General features: G+C 37.4%; 1 protein-coding gene across 1 annotated transcript; it reads left to right on the top strand.

Annotated features, from left to right (window-relative positions):
• Positions 1 to 13,437: 13,437 nt before the first annotated feature.
• COX7A2L (cytochrome c oxidase subunit 7A2 like) lies at positions 13,438 to 17,197 on the top strand. Its single transcript, XM_083348374.1, has 3 exons — positions 13,438 to 13,611; positions 15,775 to 15,909; positions 16,633 to 17,197. The coding sequence occupies exons 1-3, from the start codon at positions 13,540 to 13,542 to the stop codon at positions 16,774 to 16,776; spliced, it is 351 nt and encodes a 116-aa protein (XP_083204500.1). The 5' UTR covers positions 13,438 to 13,539; the 3' UTR covers positions 16,777 to 17,197.
• Positions 17,198 to 17,433: the final 236 nt, after the last annotated feature.

The raw sequence follows: 17,433 nt of genomic DNA, 5'->3' as shown, positions 1-17,433 counted from the left end.
GCTTTACCTTGCTAAAATCTGACTACTTTACTGAACTCTGTTTTGGTTTTCTGTTTAGTAGAAGGCTATATATCTCTGTTCCTCCTTTGTTGGATCCACCTGTAGGCTCCCAAGCACTGAGCACTGGAATCTGTGGGTAAGCTATAAATACTGAGATGTCCCATAGTCTTGAATTGGGAGAAGGGGTCAGAAAGGTGAAGCTCATAAGTGGCTGCTTCACTGGTTTACCACTAAAGCTTTTCTCCTTTCAAGCAGGACAATTCCTTGTTCAGCTAGTGTGATTTCTGTCACACTCAGCATAGAAGGATGAGAGGTTAGTAATAGAGCACATCCTTTGAATGCAGAAAGTTCTTGATGTGGTCCTGGGTATGCTGAAATATCAAGGAGTTGTTGCTTATCATTTCCTGCATTCATGCAATATATTTAAATCTATTCATTTCCTAGGTTTGTACAATACATAATTCAGGCATCACTCAAAACCATATTGTGCTTTAAAACATCTGGTGCCGTTAAGGGAATGCAACTGTTGTATAGAGAAGGGTATATTATGTGCAGGCTTATAATTACCAATGATCTGTAATGTTTCCCTTTCTTTGCCTTCCAAAACCCTTGAAACTTTTACTGACAAAAATTTGATATTTTCAGGCAAGAAATGCATAACTGCTGACGTAAAAGTCAGAGTTTCTAAACCTCCCCAATTTTGATTTGTGAATTTCTACTGCTTGGGGAGTTTGGGAGTTGAAACCTACACATCTTAAACATGCTGATGTTGAGAAGCACAGTTAAAAAAAATAAAATATCTAGCCCCCAAACTAAAAAAAAAATCCCAGCAATTTTTTTTGACATCTCTCAGGTATGGCTATCTCCATTGATAGTGTGGATGTTTTGGCAGGATAATTCTTACACTCATCACCTAATCAGTAGTTTCTTCACTGTTGGTACCAGCAAGGAAATCAGGCTGAGCTGAATAATGTCCATGGTCTTTGATGGAGATTGATCTCTTGGTGATTGTTTCTTGAAAATTACAATTTCTGCAGTTCTCAAACTGAGGTCATTATTAACTGACCTCTTTTGAATAGAATAGGTTATGGGGAGAACACGACTTCCTTTTAAAAAACAGTTTGCTATATTATATGGCTACAAAACAGTAACTCTTTTGTCACTTTGATGATTCAAGATTTATTCATTTAATAAATTTCTATATCCCATTTAAGTGACTCTGAGTGATTTAACTGATGGGTCCAGTCTGTTTTAGTCATACACAGCATTATGTTTTTCATTATATTTAATGAAATATTTGGGGAGGTTGTATCAGTCATACTGTTAGCTGCTTTGAATATTATCCTTTAAAATATACCAATAAATAAACATGGATTATGTAATGGAGATTCCTGGAAAAGTTGTGCCTATCATAACTTAAACACTGCCTTAACCATTACACCAAACTGTATCTCTTTCTCTATTGTTTGTGAAGAAAATTAAAAGCAAATTTAAAACTGGAAGAAAAATGTAAAGAAAATCTCTACTAATATTAGGAAAAACTCTCCATCACCACCCACCACAAAATCAAAATGTACACAAACACACTGCACACACACACACACAGAGAGAGACATACACACATTGCTCCTATGACAGCCTGGAAGTGAAGCTTGCCAGCCTTATCCTAATTTACTTCTGCCTGGAGCTCTAATAACTTCATTCTATAATTTAACAACAACAAAATGGTAAGGCATGGAGAAAAGAAATATATTAAAGGCGTGAATTTCCATCATACAATTTTACTCTCAGGCTGCTGGGCAAATGCCACAGTAGAATGTATTGACAGAAGACTTATGGCACTGGATAAAATGGTTTTTGCTCTATTCAAAGCTCAACTGGAGTGCTTTGTTTGATTCCACAGCATGCATTCATTAAGACAGAGGCAACCTAGAAAAAATTGGGTGGAGAACGGGCAAGAGGATAAATAGCTCACAAATATGGCTTGGGAACATATTTGAAACAAAAAAATGTAGGATTAGCATAGCTGAAAGTGTGTGCCTGTATGTTTGTACTTTCATTTCATTTTATCCATGCCAATGAAGGAGGAAGCAGTACAGTCCTCTCCTTGATTTCCCAGCATATTTCCTAGCCTAACTAATAGGGTTGGAAACATTTTTTATTGCAAAAAAAAAGGAAATTGCAAAAAGAAAAAGAGGGAAATTAACATACTGCAGAGAAAAGTGCTAGAGACTAGTATTCTTGGAACATCAAAACAGTGGTGAGTGTGGCTTAGTGCTTTGTTCAGAAATATCCTCACCTAAAGGGACGTGGTGGCTCAGTGGGTTAGGATGCTGAGCTTGTCGATCAGAAGGTCGGCAGTTTGGCAGGTCGAATCCTGAGTGCCGCGTAACAGAGTGAGCGCCTGTTACTCGTCCCAGCTTCTGCCAACCTAGCAGTTCGAAAGCACGTAAAAGTGCAAGTAGAAAAATAGGGACCACTACGGTGGGAAGGTAACAGTGCTCCGTGCGCCTTTGGCGTCTAGTCATGCCGGCCACATGACCACGGAGACGTCCTCGGACAAGCGCTGGGTCTTCGGCTTTGAAACGGAGATGAGCACCAGCCCCTAGAGTTGGAAACGACTAGCACGCATGTGCGGGGGAACCTTTACCTTTACCTTTATCCTCACCTGCCAAAAAGAAACAGCAGCAAAGTTATATACAGCTTGGAAAGCTCAAACAAGTGGCTATTCTGACCTATGGGTGTTCATCAAGTTGCAACCTAATGAAACAACTTTGGTTAATTCATAAGGTAAGCGGTTTACAAACTGTGCGTGTGATCTTCTGTGATTCAAGTATTAAAGTATAAAAACTGTAAAAAAATACATCACTAAAAGGAGGCACATGAAAAAAATATAATAAGTTAAAGATTAACAAAATCAGAATCAGAATAGAGCTGGAAGGGACCTTGGAGGTCTTATAATCCAGTCCCCTGCTCATGCAGGAGACCCTATATCATTTCAGACAAGTGGCTGTCCAGTCTCTTCTTAAAAACCTCCAGTGTTGAAGCACCCACTGGTTAACTGTCCTCACTGTTAAGAAGTTTCTCCTTAATTCCAGGTTACTTCTGTCCTTGATTAGTTTCCATCCATTGTTTCTTGTCTTTCCTTCTGGTGCTTTGGAAAATAAATTGACCCGCTCCTCCTTGTGGCAGCTTCTCAAATACTGGAATACTGCTATCGTGTCCCCACTAGTCCTTCCTTTTCTCTAGAGTGGCCATTCCCAATTCCTGCAACCACTTTTCATATATTTTAGTCTCCAGGCCTTTAATCATCTTAGTTGCTCTTCTTTGCACTTTTTCCAAAAGTCTCAACATCTTTTTTGTAATGTGGTGACCAAAACTGGATGCAGTATTCCAGATTACTAAGGCATTATAAAGTGGTACTAATACTTGATGTGATTTTGATTCTATGCCTGTTTTGTCATGGTTCTGACAAATGAAACTCTTCAGAGAACTTTGAGGCATTGTTTACTTAAAGAATCTTTATTTGAGCAGCACACACTTTCCTGGGCTCCAAGATCACTGCAGATGGGGACTGTAGCCAAGAAATTAAAAGACATTTGCTCCTTGGGAGGAAAGCCATGGCAAATCTAGACAGCACACTAAAAAGCAGAGACATCACCCTGCCAACAAAAGCGCGTATAGTCAAGGCTATGGTCTTCCCAGTTGCAATGTATGGCAGTGAAAGCTGGACCATCAAAAAGGCTGAGCGCCAAAGAATCGAGGCCTTTGAACTGTGGTGCTGGAGAAGACTCCTGCGACTCCCTTGGACTGCAAGGCAATCAAACCGGTCAGTCCTAGAGGAGATCAACCCTGACTGCTCTTTAGAAGGCCAGATCCTGAAGCTAAAACTCAAATACTTTGGCCACCTAATGAGAAGGAAGGACTCACTGGAGAAGAGCCTAATGCTGGGAAAGATTGAGGGCAAGAGAAGAAGGGGATGACAGAAAATGAGGTGGCTGGATGGAGCCACTGAAGGAGTAGGCGTGAGCTTAAATGGACTCCAGAAGATGGTAGAGTATAGGAAGGCCTGGAGGAATGTTGTCCATAGGGTCGCGATGGGTCGGACACGACTTCGCAACTAACAACAACAACAACATTTGAGCAGCATAGTATCGGCAGGTACATAGGCGAAACCCAAATCTGAATTCCCCTCCCCTGAGCACATAGTATCAAGAACAATTCCCTCCTCTAATTAACAGTCATAAATCACATTCTCCAACTGGTTTGAAATGCAGGCTTTCCCTCCTGTTCTCCAACCCGCCAATTCTTATCGTCCCTTATTTCAAAAAACCTTAGTTTTTTGAATTATAGTCATAAATGAGCAACAATTATAGTCATAAATGAGCAACAAACCCAAGACACTAGAAAATAGGACTTCTCTGTACGCAATTAAATTTTGAGAAATGTGGTCTTCTTTTAATTGCTAGCTTCTTTCATATAATACGCAAAGTTTCTGGCATTTTTCTAGAAGTTTATCATGATATATCAATTCCTTCCCGTATCTGATATTCAATACTATCATTTTGGGTTTTTCCTCCCATACTTTTTAAAGTAATACACAAATTGCCCACCCAAACCTGGAAGGGAAAGCGATAGAGATGCTTATTTCTCCATTCTTTATTTACATATTAGTTTTGCATCTCAGAGTTATCACCAACCCAAAGCAGCCATATACTGTATGTCAAGCAACATAAAGTTCCAGTTGATATTTCTAGTCTAAAATGGCAACCACTGGGGAGTTACAAGCATCTGACAAGCCACCCTATATAGCTGAAGGCTACTTCCTTTTGTGCAATCTTCAAGATTGATAATGTCTCAGAAGCCTCTGCAAGTATAATTCAAATAATTCATTAGAAGCAGTCTTAAAAACATTGAAATTGAGGGAACAAGATGAATTCTTCTTGTCTGGAAAACAGATTTAATTTTATCTTATTATCTAGCTGCCATCAGAAAAATCACAATGCATTTATTATTCCTTGTTGATAGCCTATAAAATATACCATAAATATTTAAAAAGTAGAATTGAGTGAGATGCATCCATTATGTGCATTTTGAAAATAGCTACTGAAGTGCCTTTAAATGAACATACAGGAAAATCTAGCTCTCTGTATCATGTTTTTATATCAACCATTACCAGAGTCTAGATCCACTCATAAGATTGCTCTTTTATTTGGATCCAACCTTTCACTTCAGAACTCAAGAAATATCTGAAATTTTCCTTCAATTTATCCTGAAGCATTTCTTGATTGGTAGGCAAAACTAAGGGAGAATGATTGGTCTAAAAACCAATTAAAAACATCATGACCAAGTATGGAGGTAACCATTTCATTGTTGATCCAATTAGTCTCTTCATGCTTCATATTTTGTCCAACTTCACCTTACCTTTTTTAGATAGTTCAACTTCAATTCAATAAAATTAGCAGCCGTATTCAAGTTATTATTCATAAGTGATCATCAAGATAATGCAATAATTGTTCTTGGAGTACATGAAATGAGCTCACAAACATCTTTACTCAATAGTTTGTTTCAACACGGTTTGCTGACAAAGACACAGTTTGCTATAATCACTGTTTGTCTAGTCATAAAATTTGGTTTTTAATTAATTTGGAGTGGTTACAAACCATGCATTGATGTTCTTAATTCTTGTTATTAATTCATTACTTCAGTTAATGTGATTTGTAGCCGGGTTTCCCTTTCTTTGTATGTGTGCTTTTACTATGATTTAATTAAATTTTGATGAAGCTAGATAAGATACTTTAGGGTACACATTTATTATGTGGCCATTTATATAACAAAAAAAGTTGCTCTTGGTGTCATAGGCACCTATAAAGAAAAGGAAAGGAAAGGAAAAAGAAAGCTGTTTGTGCTGTTACATCAGCTATAAAAGTATTATGCAGTGCATAGTTGGTTAATTTTCCTCTAGGTATTATCATATTGTGCTGCCACCATGTGGTTGTTTGGGAACCACAACATGTTATGTTAAACTGTTATGTTAATCTGTTCAGTCAATCCCTCCTATTTTGTGACGTACTTCCTCCTTCTTCTTAACCTTGAATATTCTATCACTTCCTGGACACCATTACATGTGGTCTGCTCTCATGGTAGGACCATTACTGTCTTTGACTTTGAAATACCGTCCATTTCATCATCCGCCACATCTTGTTGTCTGCTATAAAGTCTCCTGCATGCAATAAAGATCCTTGTGGATGACAAAAAGATATTTTATGGGTTCAACTATCTGATACAGACTGTCAGCAGTGATTATATCTACTTATACAGGCCAGGCACAGGGGTCTCAGCAAGGAGACAACAGCTGGAGTCAGAATACTGTTGTTTAGCAGTCTTAACAGAAATAATCCATTGCAATCCTCATAAATATTTATATGCAACAAATATAATTTTTATAGTTTGACCAGATAAAAATAATACAAATGTTGGGAAAGAAATGAAGAAAATAGAGAAAATTAGTAACAACAAAGAATATAAGAAAAAGAAATGTATAACCACTATTAAGAAAATTGGAAACTGCTTTTACAATCTTTTTTTTTCTACTTTCCTTCTTCTCCCTATATCTATGCAACAAATATATTACTTTATGAATGGAAGACCAATGTAGGTGCAAAAAGCTATGCTTTTGGCCAGAGTAAAAGGAGATTTCCTCATCAATAAAAGAGAGTGTATCACTTGGAAATAGATTTACTTCAAATATATATAGTAAAATTTAGAATCAAAGCATATAGAAAAAAATGTATAAGACAATATCCATTTTTAAACCTATTTACAGTACAACCTGCCCAAATCTAAATGGGTACTGGACAACATACAGCAATAAAGAAATAATAAAAACATAAATAGTAAATAACTAAATCAGAATCAAAACTAACAATAATTGTTTCCCTTTTGTTCCGTGTGTGTGTGTGTGTGTGTGTGTGTGTGTGTGTGTGTGTGTGAGAGAGAGAGAGAGAGAGAGAGAGAGAGAGAGAAACCAACAGAATCAAGTTAGGTATTTTCAAAATTTTTGACATGCCAAGTTCAAAAGGCCTGAACTAGCAACCCCACTAATTGGTTATGGTGAGCTCAACCCAGTTCTCTCTATTGAATATTGTCACCTGGTAGGGTCTAGGAAGGAAGCCTTTTCTGTAGCTATGCCTACCCTGTGGAATAGCCTATGGAGGGCCCTTGCCCTTTCTCCCCCCACCCCGAAGAGTGAAGATATGGCTCTTCCTCCAAATGTTGGGTTAGAATGAAAGGTGAGCACAGCCTTTCCTTGAGTGTGTGTTCTTGTTAGCTACCTAGGGCTGTTTTATGTGCTACTGTGGAGCTAGCCATATACATTTTTCAAATCAATAAATGCCCTGGTAGCAGGATAAAAGCTAATGGAGCCTCCTGTACTTCATAGGAAGTACAACATATGCAAGTGTTCAAAATGAATACCCTCTGGCAAAGGGATGAGAGATTGTGGGAAAGGCTGGAAAAGTAATGGAAGGGAAAGAAGACATAAATAATTTGGGGACAGAAGGAGAACTACTGAAAATTTATCTTACAAACAGTGACTTAATTCAACGACAGGAAACCTAAAAAGAAGCATTTGAAATAATTCAGACACACTGCCTTAAAAAAAATTCACCATTACATAAAGGTCGGAAATTTCTTTTACAATGTCCAAGGTTTTTGTATTTACATACAATCAAAGGTACCTTCCTGAAGTCTGTATAATTCCTGCTTTTTAATTTTTTTCTCAGCTGTGGAGGCTCAACAATAAGCAGTAAAAATGAAATGGAGGATATATGTTCCAATGTAAATTTGAATGTAAAACATTGATAACCACCCTCTCTTATTAATTTTTGTCTCGGGCAAACATTAGAGAAGAAGTCAATAATCAATTACAGTAACTCCTGGCAAATACACATTTTTAGGTTACCTCTGAGGAAACTTCTATTTGGTTTGCGCTATTTTTAATCTATTACAGGGACTGCAGGAAAAATAAAGATAGGAACATTGCAGCTAGTAAGTAATAAATATGAAACTTAGTCTGTAGCTATTTAGGGTCCATTCGCACAGCCCTGAAGATTTATTTTCATCCTATTATTGCAGTGCCCCTGCAACAAGGCAGCAGAGTTGCTAACCATACTCAAGGGTGATGTTTGCTACTGCTGTTGGAGGATAGAGTGGTGTTTCCACAGCCCTACTGTAAATATGTTCCCTTCCTCACTGAGCTGATCTGGGAACAATTTCCAGGGAGAAACACTGCACTGGAGTGCTGCACCTGTCTCTAGCCATAAGCAAATCATCTGCATCCAGCTCCATCACTACACTGACACCATGAATTGGCCCACTCTTCCCTTATCTCGGTAAGGTCAACAACAACATAGGATAGTCAGGAAAATTGAGCATGCCCTCCCTGGCTTCTGGGAAACTAAAGGATTTCTTCTCTCCCCAAACTGAGGTTGCTGGGTGACATTCTGTTCTCTCCAGCAGCCAAAGCTGAAATGACAATGCAGGCACAGAACTCTGCAGATGGAAAGGAAATGGCTATTTTGCAGGATCCTCCATCTGACACAGAATGTTTGCATAAAAAGTCTTATTCTGTTTCCCAATGGAGAATATGACTTTCCTGCTGAGTTTCAGTCTGGCCTCAGCAATAGGCTAGTCCTCAAATGGAGGCATTGTTGAGAGGACACATCCTCCATAAATGAGAAGTAGCTGTTTTGGAGCCAAGGCAGGGAAACTATGTGGATGATCCACAAAAGAGCAGAACAGTGCATTCATTTTGCACTTTCTCAGAGATAATCCTGGACAATGAAATTAGCTGGTAACACTTTCTTATTTCATAATGGGAAGAGCACGTGGGAATGGCAATATGATAGCAATATAAGAATCTAAGAGTGAGACGGAATGATCAGAAACTGGCGGCCAATGTGGACATTAACATTTACAAAATATCTATCTACCATAAGCCAAAACATGAATTATTTATAAAAAATAAAGGTGGGAAATAACTAAATAAATGATAGTATTCCCACTAATCCTTTAAGTCGGTCAGGATGCTCTTCACTCCCAGCTTGCTGCCTTCTTTTGAGCAGGAAAGGGCACATTTAATTGAATATTTATCATTTTTATTTTGTATAAAAGCTTGCATGAGGCCCAGAGATATTTTTTGTAAATAAAGATGATGCTAAGACTGCTCTTCTACTCTGCAACCTTTCTCCTCGTTTTATAGTTTTAAAATTAACACAATCTTTTTAAGAATCTTTAAGAAGTCAAACTGGGCAAAGGGTTTGGAAAGCAACAGAGAAGATGTTTCTGCTACATTTAAGCCCTGGGCTGCCACTTTATTGACAAATTTTCAGAATCCCCTATTTGAATTTGATTTGCGAGACCAGTGTAAGCAAAGCAGAGTCATATAGTTTCTGAGTAAACAACGAAACACATTTGTTCTTCTACTACAACAGGTGCAATCTGCTTTATAACTCTTTTTTCCCCCTGAAATGACAGAAAGCCAACTTTTAGGAAATCTATGTGTAGTATAAATAATTTCACTTCTTGCTGTATGGGACTGATATGCTATATTGTCTTTTTTCCCCTAAATCAGAATGCCATTAGAGGGATTATTATTTTTCTTCTCCTCTTTAATTGGCTTGACATATTAACAGCAAACATAATTTTACTGGGTCCTCTCCTTCCAATTTGAAGCCTTTTACAAATGATTATTATGTAAAAAAAAATAACGAGCACACATCAATTTCATTTTCTAAATCTACCACCTCAGTTATTCCCTGTGGCTGAGGAACAGAACTATATCGTGGTTACATTCACAAGACTTTAAGCAGTCCTCTGCCTTGGAGATAATATCCTGCAAGACAAGATTTATGCACTGAAATTTTCCTTCCAAAAGAGAAACAGATCTTTTACCTGCTCAAATGGGGGGGAAGAATCATTTAAATTCTAAATATAAAGTTCCTCTGAGGCAGAAGCAACACAATCTCTGCTTTTATTTTAATAGGATTCCTGCATAATTAATGTGAGAATTGAGCTTGCTTAGCTCTTCCTCTCTAACATTCCTAGCCTGCACATTCAAAAGAACAAAGCCCAGCTTTCATTTTAGTTGCTCCAGGAAACCCCACAAATGTATACAAGGCAAACAAATATGAGGCCTTAGAAGAAAGTAGGATCTATTGTTCCTCATTCCTCGTTTCGTTTTCAATTTCAGCTTTCCATGCTATCTGAAGCTCACTCACTAATTAGTTGTAATGAAGCATACATATCCTAAAAAAAAACACTAGAGCAGGGTCTAAAAATTGTTTTGGTGAATGATCTGCAATAAATATTTGGAAAGCCAACATAGGTCAGAATTGCAGGAGGTGATTATTTAGAGGAAAAATGTGGATAACCTTCAGTATTTATATTTTATGTATATGCCTGCAAAGCAAATAACACTGAAGTACATTGAGGCTCACAGAGGAGTAAAAAAAGTAAAATACAGCCAGTGGTGGAACCGGTAGCTACTTTTTTGTTGGCCAGACCCAGAATGGAGTTCCGAAAGCGGCATTATTCTGGCTCCCAGAATTAAAATGCTTTGTAACTCCAGAATTCCAGACAGTTCAACTCAATGAAAATAATTGTATAACAGATATTTTTATTGTCCAGGAACTTTTAAGCAAAGAATTACATTTTGCAGTAAAGACATCCGGTTGTAGAAGCACATATATGCCCATATCTGTTCATTTCCATAGGTAAAAAGGGATAATTCTCCATCTCAGATATGTGTGGTTACAGCTGCTAGTCGATACGTGCAGCATGGTTGATTAGACAAAGGCTTTACCACCTGGCACGTAACCAGGATGTCCTGCAATAAACTTTTTAACTCCTCCCACTGTCTAGATAAGCTATAGGACTAACTACACTAGACTCCATTTCCCAAAAGCCCTCTCTTAAGGAAACAGCATTTAACCCTTTAAATGCTAAATGTTCTTACATACAGTTCTCTCAATGATACATTAACCCTGTAACTCCTAAGCTGGCTACAATCTGGTCCAGCACAGACATCCACAGAACCAGTTGTTCAAGTATTTGAATCCCACCACTGAATACAGCATCCTCATGTTTTGGGTGGTTTTAGCTAGTTTCCACAGCAACCAAAAGGGAATACCAAAGTGAAGCTGTTTTTGGAACCACTGGTTATATTTTATAGTCTCAAAACATAATTATAATAGATTCTAGTTTTGTGGTGGTTCTTTTATTCCATTTTCAAAAAACAAAACAAATGCAAGATACAAGTAGATGAACAAATAAATATTCTTACTAATGTGAAAACATTATATTTGCATACACCAGAAGCAGACTTGATCTGAACCCAGTTTATGTAAGAAAAATAAAGATGAGTCAAAGATATGGCCTCAACAGTGTGCATGATATTCTAGACCTACAGATGATTTGGGGATGAATTACAGACAAACAACTCTCTATCAGGGAGTACTATCAGGAAGTAAAGATAAATTAAAGCCATCCCTGATTCACGTTTGACTTCTGATCAGTTGCATCCACTCAGTTTTTCTGACCATGTTATGAAAATAGTTAGCTATTGCTTTAAGAGTTCTGATTTTTTTTAAAAAAACTATAATTGCCAAATTTTCTTCTACACTGTCTTATATGGAACAGAATTTCATTTCAAATTGTTGTTCTAACCATCTATTTTTTCCTTGTTTGCTTCCTTGAGCATTTAAATGCCTAATACAATTAATATAAATATTATTAGTTACTAATTGCCATTGAGCCAGTACAACCTCTGAGGACTGTATAGACAAATACCAGTGATCCTGATCAAACGGTAATAAGTTGAAAATAAGACATTTCAGTAATATCTTTCGACCTGTCAATCTACTTTATCCTTCTATCTTATCCTGCCTATCATCCACTTGCATTTTAGCAACAAATATATTAATTTCCCTTTATTGATCATTACCTCAATGGAACTATCATACTCTATTTTGTCCAGCACTGATTGATAAGTTCTTCTTGCCATTCATGATGCTCTTAATAATCATCTCCAAATCCATAATTTTATATGTATTTCATTCTCTTGGTCTTCTCACTTTCCAACTTTATCACTGCAAAGACCATTAACTCAACTGTTTTATATCATTTATCAATAGTTTAAATTTTGCAGGCTAATATAGAGGGCACACTGCTGCCCACTTGGAAATAAACTTCATTAAACTTTTATCTTACTGGAATATATTTATGGATTTTCCTGTAATGTCTCAAGTACAAAAGGCAAAATGTAATTTCTTGACAATTAAATCTGACCTTTCCAAAATGGGTGCCCTCCATCTGGGCTAAATTTCCCATAATTTTCAGCCAACTTGGCTGACAACAAGGCTATGACCACATGGACTGGAAATAAATTTATTCCAGCAGTACTGTTGCCAAAAAAAACTACACAGATGTGTCAAAGAAGTCATTGAGTTGAGCTCAGCCAAGTTTTTACTTTTACCTAAATCTGTACTTTGGGAAAAAAAAATAGCAAATCAGTGCCTCAAAAGTAGTGTTTTGACACCTAGAGTTACTTTAACTATTAAACTGCCCACAAACTGATAACTAAAATAAAAGCTAAACTACACTGCAATCTTGGTACACACCCTTCCATCCTTTGTCAATCTAATGCTTTTTCAGATAGGCATGTGTTGACACTAAACTGCACTAGCATTATAACTTTTAGAATGTGTTTAAATTGGAGGGGGGTGGAACACACCCACCCACATACTTTCATTTCCAAAGAGAAAGATTAAAAAAGCTGTGAATGTCAACCTTTTTTTGCTTTGAGTGACAAGCTAAATGTTTTGCCTTTTCTTTGAGCAATTTCTTAAGTTTCATCCTGCTTCATATCCTGGTGATCTCATGAATATATCCTTGTGGTTTTCTTGGGAACGGTATTAAAGTGGGTTAAAGGTTGTTTTTTTTATCCTCCGCGTCTAACACATCCTTGGGATTTCCTCTCCCGGCCAAGGTCAGCTACGTACTGCCACCTAGCTGGACCAACCTGGACTAACATAGGAAACAAGCGCAACATATCCCACTTCCGTTGCGTATAACTTCAACTACAGTAACTCTCTCCTTGGACCGGCAACACAGACTACGAACTACGCAGGCGTACTACTTTTTTTTTTTAAAAAAAAATTCAGGCTGTCTAAAGTATTGCCCAATTAAAATGTCTTTTTTTTTCCTGGCCCCGCTAACTTTTCCACGATGCATATTCTTACACTATGCAATTCATTTCATAGCCTCGGCTAATGTCTTTAGTTTCATGTCGTTTTCCTTCGAGGTAAAACATTTCAGGCACTCCTTTGGGGCCTACTTTTGGGACAGAGGTCCAAGAAGGAGCCGGTCGCACGGAAGGTCTTTTTGCCGTAAACGTCGCAGCCGGGTACTTTCTTGCTTGCCAAGCGGGAGAAGCGGGAGGGCGCATGTAGCTTAGGGGAATCGTTCCGAGGTCCCGTCATGTATTACAAATTCGGCGGCTTCACGCAGAGGCTGATTGGGACCGGCGCTGCCGCTGCCTGCTCCCCTCAGGTAACGAGAATCATGTTGCCGAGCGACCGGCGAGTCGACCTTCACAGTTTGTATTCCGTGCAGCGAAGGATTTCCCTACGTGTGCCTACGAGGCTCATTTCTCTTTAGGCGCCGGAAAACGCGAAGGGGAGGGGGCGATGCCTTACGAAGAGGTGCCAGAGGGGTCTGCAGGGACACGTGGGCTCCCGTCGGCGGGTGACAGCGGAGAGGGGGCAGCTCTAGCTGCCGCTGCTGAGTCCTTTCCTGCTGATTGGCTAAAAGGAGACACGGACTGGCCGCTCCGCCCGGTGTTCCTGTGGCACGAGGAGCAACCGACGGCCAGGGGCACGAGGACGTGACCTTGTGCTGTTTGTCTGGGACAGGGGTAGGCAACCTCGGCTCTTTTATGACTCATGGACTTCAACTCCCAGAATTCCTGAGCCAGCATATGACTTATGTAAACAAATTAACAAATTAGGCTCTCTTCCATTTAGGTGTAGTTTCCTATTCCATATAAACTGGACAACGTCAGGATAAGACAGGACATTGAAGCATAGTCTAAAGTTGACTTTATAACCTGGCTTGTTCTGAGTATGGTTTGAATGACATGAGAATCTGTTCATCATTGTTTATTTCATAGTTCATGTTTCTTTATTTCCACCATGAAGAGAATACCAAAGAGGACACATGTTCCTCTCCTATTCTTTTGCATATTTTTCAAATGACTTCTTTCTTGATGGTTCAAAATTAATGATTGAACTGAGAGATACATGTCCATGAAGAGCATACAGATTTTGTGCAACAAAATAAAATAAAAAAGCTAACGAGCCAATAAACTCTGTAAATAGCTACTGCTTTCAAGCTAACTACACAGTCAAATAAATATGTCTGAGCATCTAATTGTTGATTGTTGTTGAGCTACAAGATTCAAAATAGTAATCTCTTCTCCCAATCTTGAATAATCATAAAAATATTTATTTATTAATATCTTTAAATGTGCCTTCTTTAGCAGCAAGTTCTTTAATAACGGGATTAACTGTGTCTCAGTTCATGGCAACTTTCTAATTAGGAGAAAGAGACCAAGCTTACATAAAATAATTTGTAAATATAAAGGAAATGTCAGGTGTCCTAATATAAATCAAGGTTCAGAAGTTGTCCTCAAAAAACAACACTTTGAACTGAAACAAATAAGTTACAGACACATTTGTTTTTTAAACAGTGTTTTTGATTGGCAGGCAGTTTGATGGATGAGCTAACAAAAAGTAATTAGTAGGCATTAATTTCAAGTATACACTTATTAACCTTGTTAAAATAGAAATTTAATTCTCAGCACATTTTGTTCACACTTGCTGTCTGGAATAATAAACTAGAGAATCTGTTTTATCTGTTTTTGTAGTTGTGCTCCATAATGTGTTTATGTCAGTGTAGCCTTATTAAATTCAGTTGTGAATTACAAATTGCCATTGGGGGTGGGGAGAGTAAAGCTTTTCAGAATCATTTATGTTTTGAGTCTTCACTGACAGTATTTGAATGCATAAAGATACATTGCATTCTAAAGGGAATGTGTTCAACCCATAATTAGTGTTTGTTCAGGAATGCTCATAAATGTGATCAAAATTCCTCAGGAATGAAGGTAAATGAATTGCTGGTTTAGAATGAAACTTGCTGTCTCTATTTTCCCCCATCTATATAAAAGTCAGCTTCCACACTTTTAAGATTGTGCTACTGTTCATAAATATCCTGAGATAACTGAGCAAGACGGGTTTATCACTGCATTGAACACTATGGAAAGGACAGGAAGGGGCAAGTGTACACCACAGTTAAGCATTCCCCAGCTTTTCAGTTTATCCTACTGAGCAATAGTACCCTGTCTTGTTATTCCTCTTCCACTATTCAAATTTACTACTATTTTGGTGGTAATTGGGAAAAAAACCCCTTCTCCATGTTAATGAAATCTTTGGACTGCCTAACTAATTGTGCTCTAAATATGTATTTTGTCAATGTTTCTGGAGTATTCCAAGTTTTGTAACCTATTCTTGTTCACTCCAAGCAGCTCACAGAATATATGAAAATCCACAATCTAGAAACTTTTCATTCCAGGTCAAATCAGATGTGCTTTTGTTTTGTACTGTTGTTGATTGCCAATTAATGTTTTCAATTGCATAAATTCAATTGTTTATTTAGGGATTCAAGCCAGTAGTATCTGTGGAGTCTCCAGCTGTGATATTTGATACCCCAATTAAAGTTTCTTCAGACACACCAAACAAGGTTGGGGGTTTGGTTAAGAACAAAGTACCAAAACTGCGGAAATTATTTCAGGTGAGAATTATTATTTTTTTAAAAAACCTGTAAACATTCTGTTAACATACTTGATATGTTTCAACTCTGCCTGTCTTACTTAGAAGTTAACATCTCTTGTTTTTTCACTATATTCAAGTCTGTATGTTTAATGAAAAACACAGAACATGCAAAGTTACACTTAGAATGTATGGATTCTATTTCTATAGTAGCATTCCTAACATATGTTTATGCAAATGATATAGCCTTTAAGATGCATATTTTATTTGCTTTTTTGGTCTTGTTTGTCTTATTTTATTTTTGAATAATATATGTTAACATCTTTGCCAGTTTGTCCTTTGTGGGATTGTATCTGCCAATCATTTTAATTTTTGTAAGAAAGTGGATGTTGCCCATTTGGGCCTTGAAGTCATTCTTGGAAATAGTACTGGAACTTAAATTTTGCATAGCAACATTTTCTTAATGTGAAAAGTCATGGGACAAGGAGCCATGTGGTTATAAAAAAATGGTCATAGATACTCATACTAACAAATCCAGAAAATTATATTATATATTTTTAAATGACTGATTTCTCAGGATTCTGAAATTTATGTAAAATACAGTATATGACATTCGTAACAGATAACTAGAACATTTTATTTGAAGATGAGCTAATTGTCAGGTTCCATTTAATTTTTTCCCAGGTTTTGCATAAATATTAATTCCCCTACTGTACTAACTCATATGTATATATTTTGTTGATAGAGGCCTGATGATATTCCAGTACATCTGAAACGAAACCTTCCCGATCGACTTCTTTACCGGACCACTATGGCATTAACAATAGGAGGGGCCATCTACTGTCTCATAGCTCTCTATATGGCCACCAGTCCCAAAAGAGAGAAGTGAATGATGTATGTCCAGAAAGATCATCATCTAACTGTGCTGCTCTGAAAAGGAAGACTTGCACTTAACCTTCTGATATTATACTGAAGTCATATGATAATATATTGCGTATTCTTGGATTTCACATTGAGTTAAAGACAAACAGAGTAATGTAAGGAATTTAGAGTAAAATCACTACTATGGTGGAGAATGTCATTATCACCTATGTAGTTTTGCGGCTTCCTCTTCAGAACTGTCAATAAAATAAAACTCATGTAGAATGGTTAGTCTGAAGAACTTCCTAATAGTAAGGTGTGATAAGTTGATGGTTGATGAAGTGAGAGAGAGAGAGATGAAAATCTGACATTGAAGATGTTACCATCTGTTAAAATTTTGGATGTAATTTTTGTGGAAACATATTTAATAAATATTTTGTTCTAACCTACCACATCTTTCTATTCTGAATAACTGTACATTTCATTAATTCTGCTTCTGACTTGCAAATTTCTTGGAAAGAGTGTTGCATTTAAGGTTCTGTGTAGCACATTAATTCCACAATGGTTTCCCCATCACTTTGGAAATGTTTTTGTTTCAATCTGTCCACATTATATTTTGCCAGTAGTGCTGTGGAACATCCAGGTGCTCTTTTGCAAACTTCAAACGTGGACAGATGAAACCAAA

This window comes from Vipera ursinii, assembly GCF_947247035.1.
Source record: "Vipera ursinii genome assembly, chromosome: 1".
Lineage (NCBI taxonomy): Eukaryota > Metazoa > Chordata > Lepidosauria > Squamata > Viperidae > Vipera > Vipera ursinii.
Note: the sequence above shows the minus strand (reverse complement) of the source record. Positions and strands in the feature narration are given on the sequence as shown.

Excerpts from the sequence above, each read along its gene's own strand:
- COX7A2L (XM_083348374.1), top strand. The coding sequence starts at position 13,540 with ATGTATTACAAATTCGGCGGCTTCACGCAGAGGCTGATTGGGACCGGC. Across the intron at positions 13,612-15,774 it reads CCGCTGCCTGCTCCCCTCAG|GGATTCAAGCCAGTAGTATC; the intron begins GTAACGAGAATC and ends TTGTTTATTTAG. Across the intron at positions 15,910-16,632 it reads AACTGCGGAAATTATTTCAG|AGGCCTGATGATATTCCAGT; the intron begins GTGAGAATTATT and ends TTTTGTTGATAG.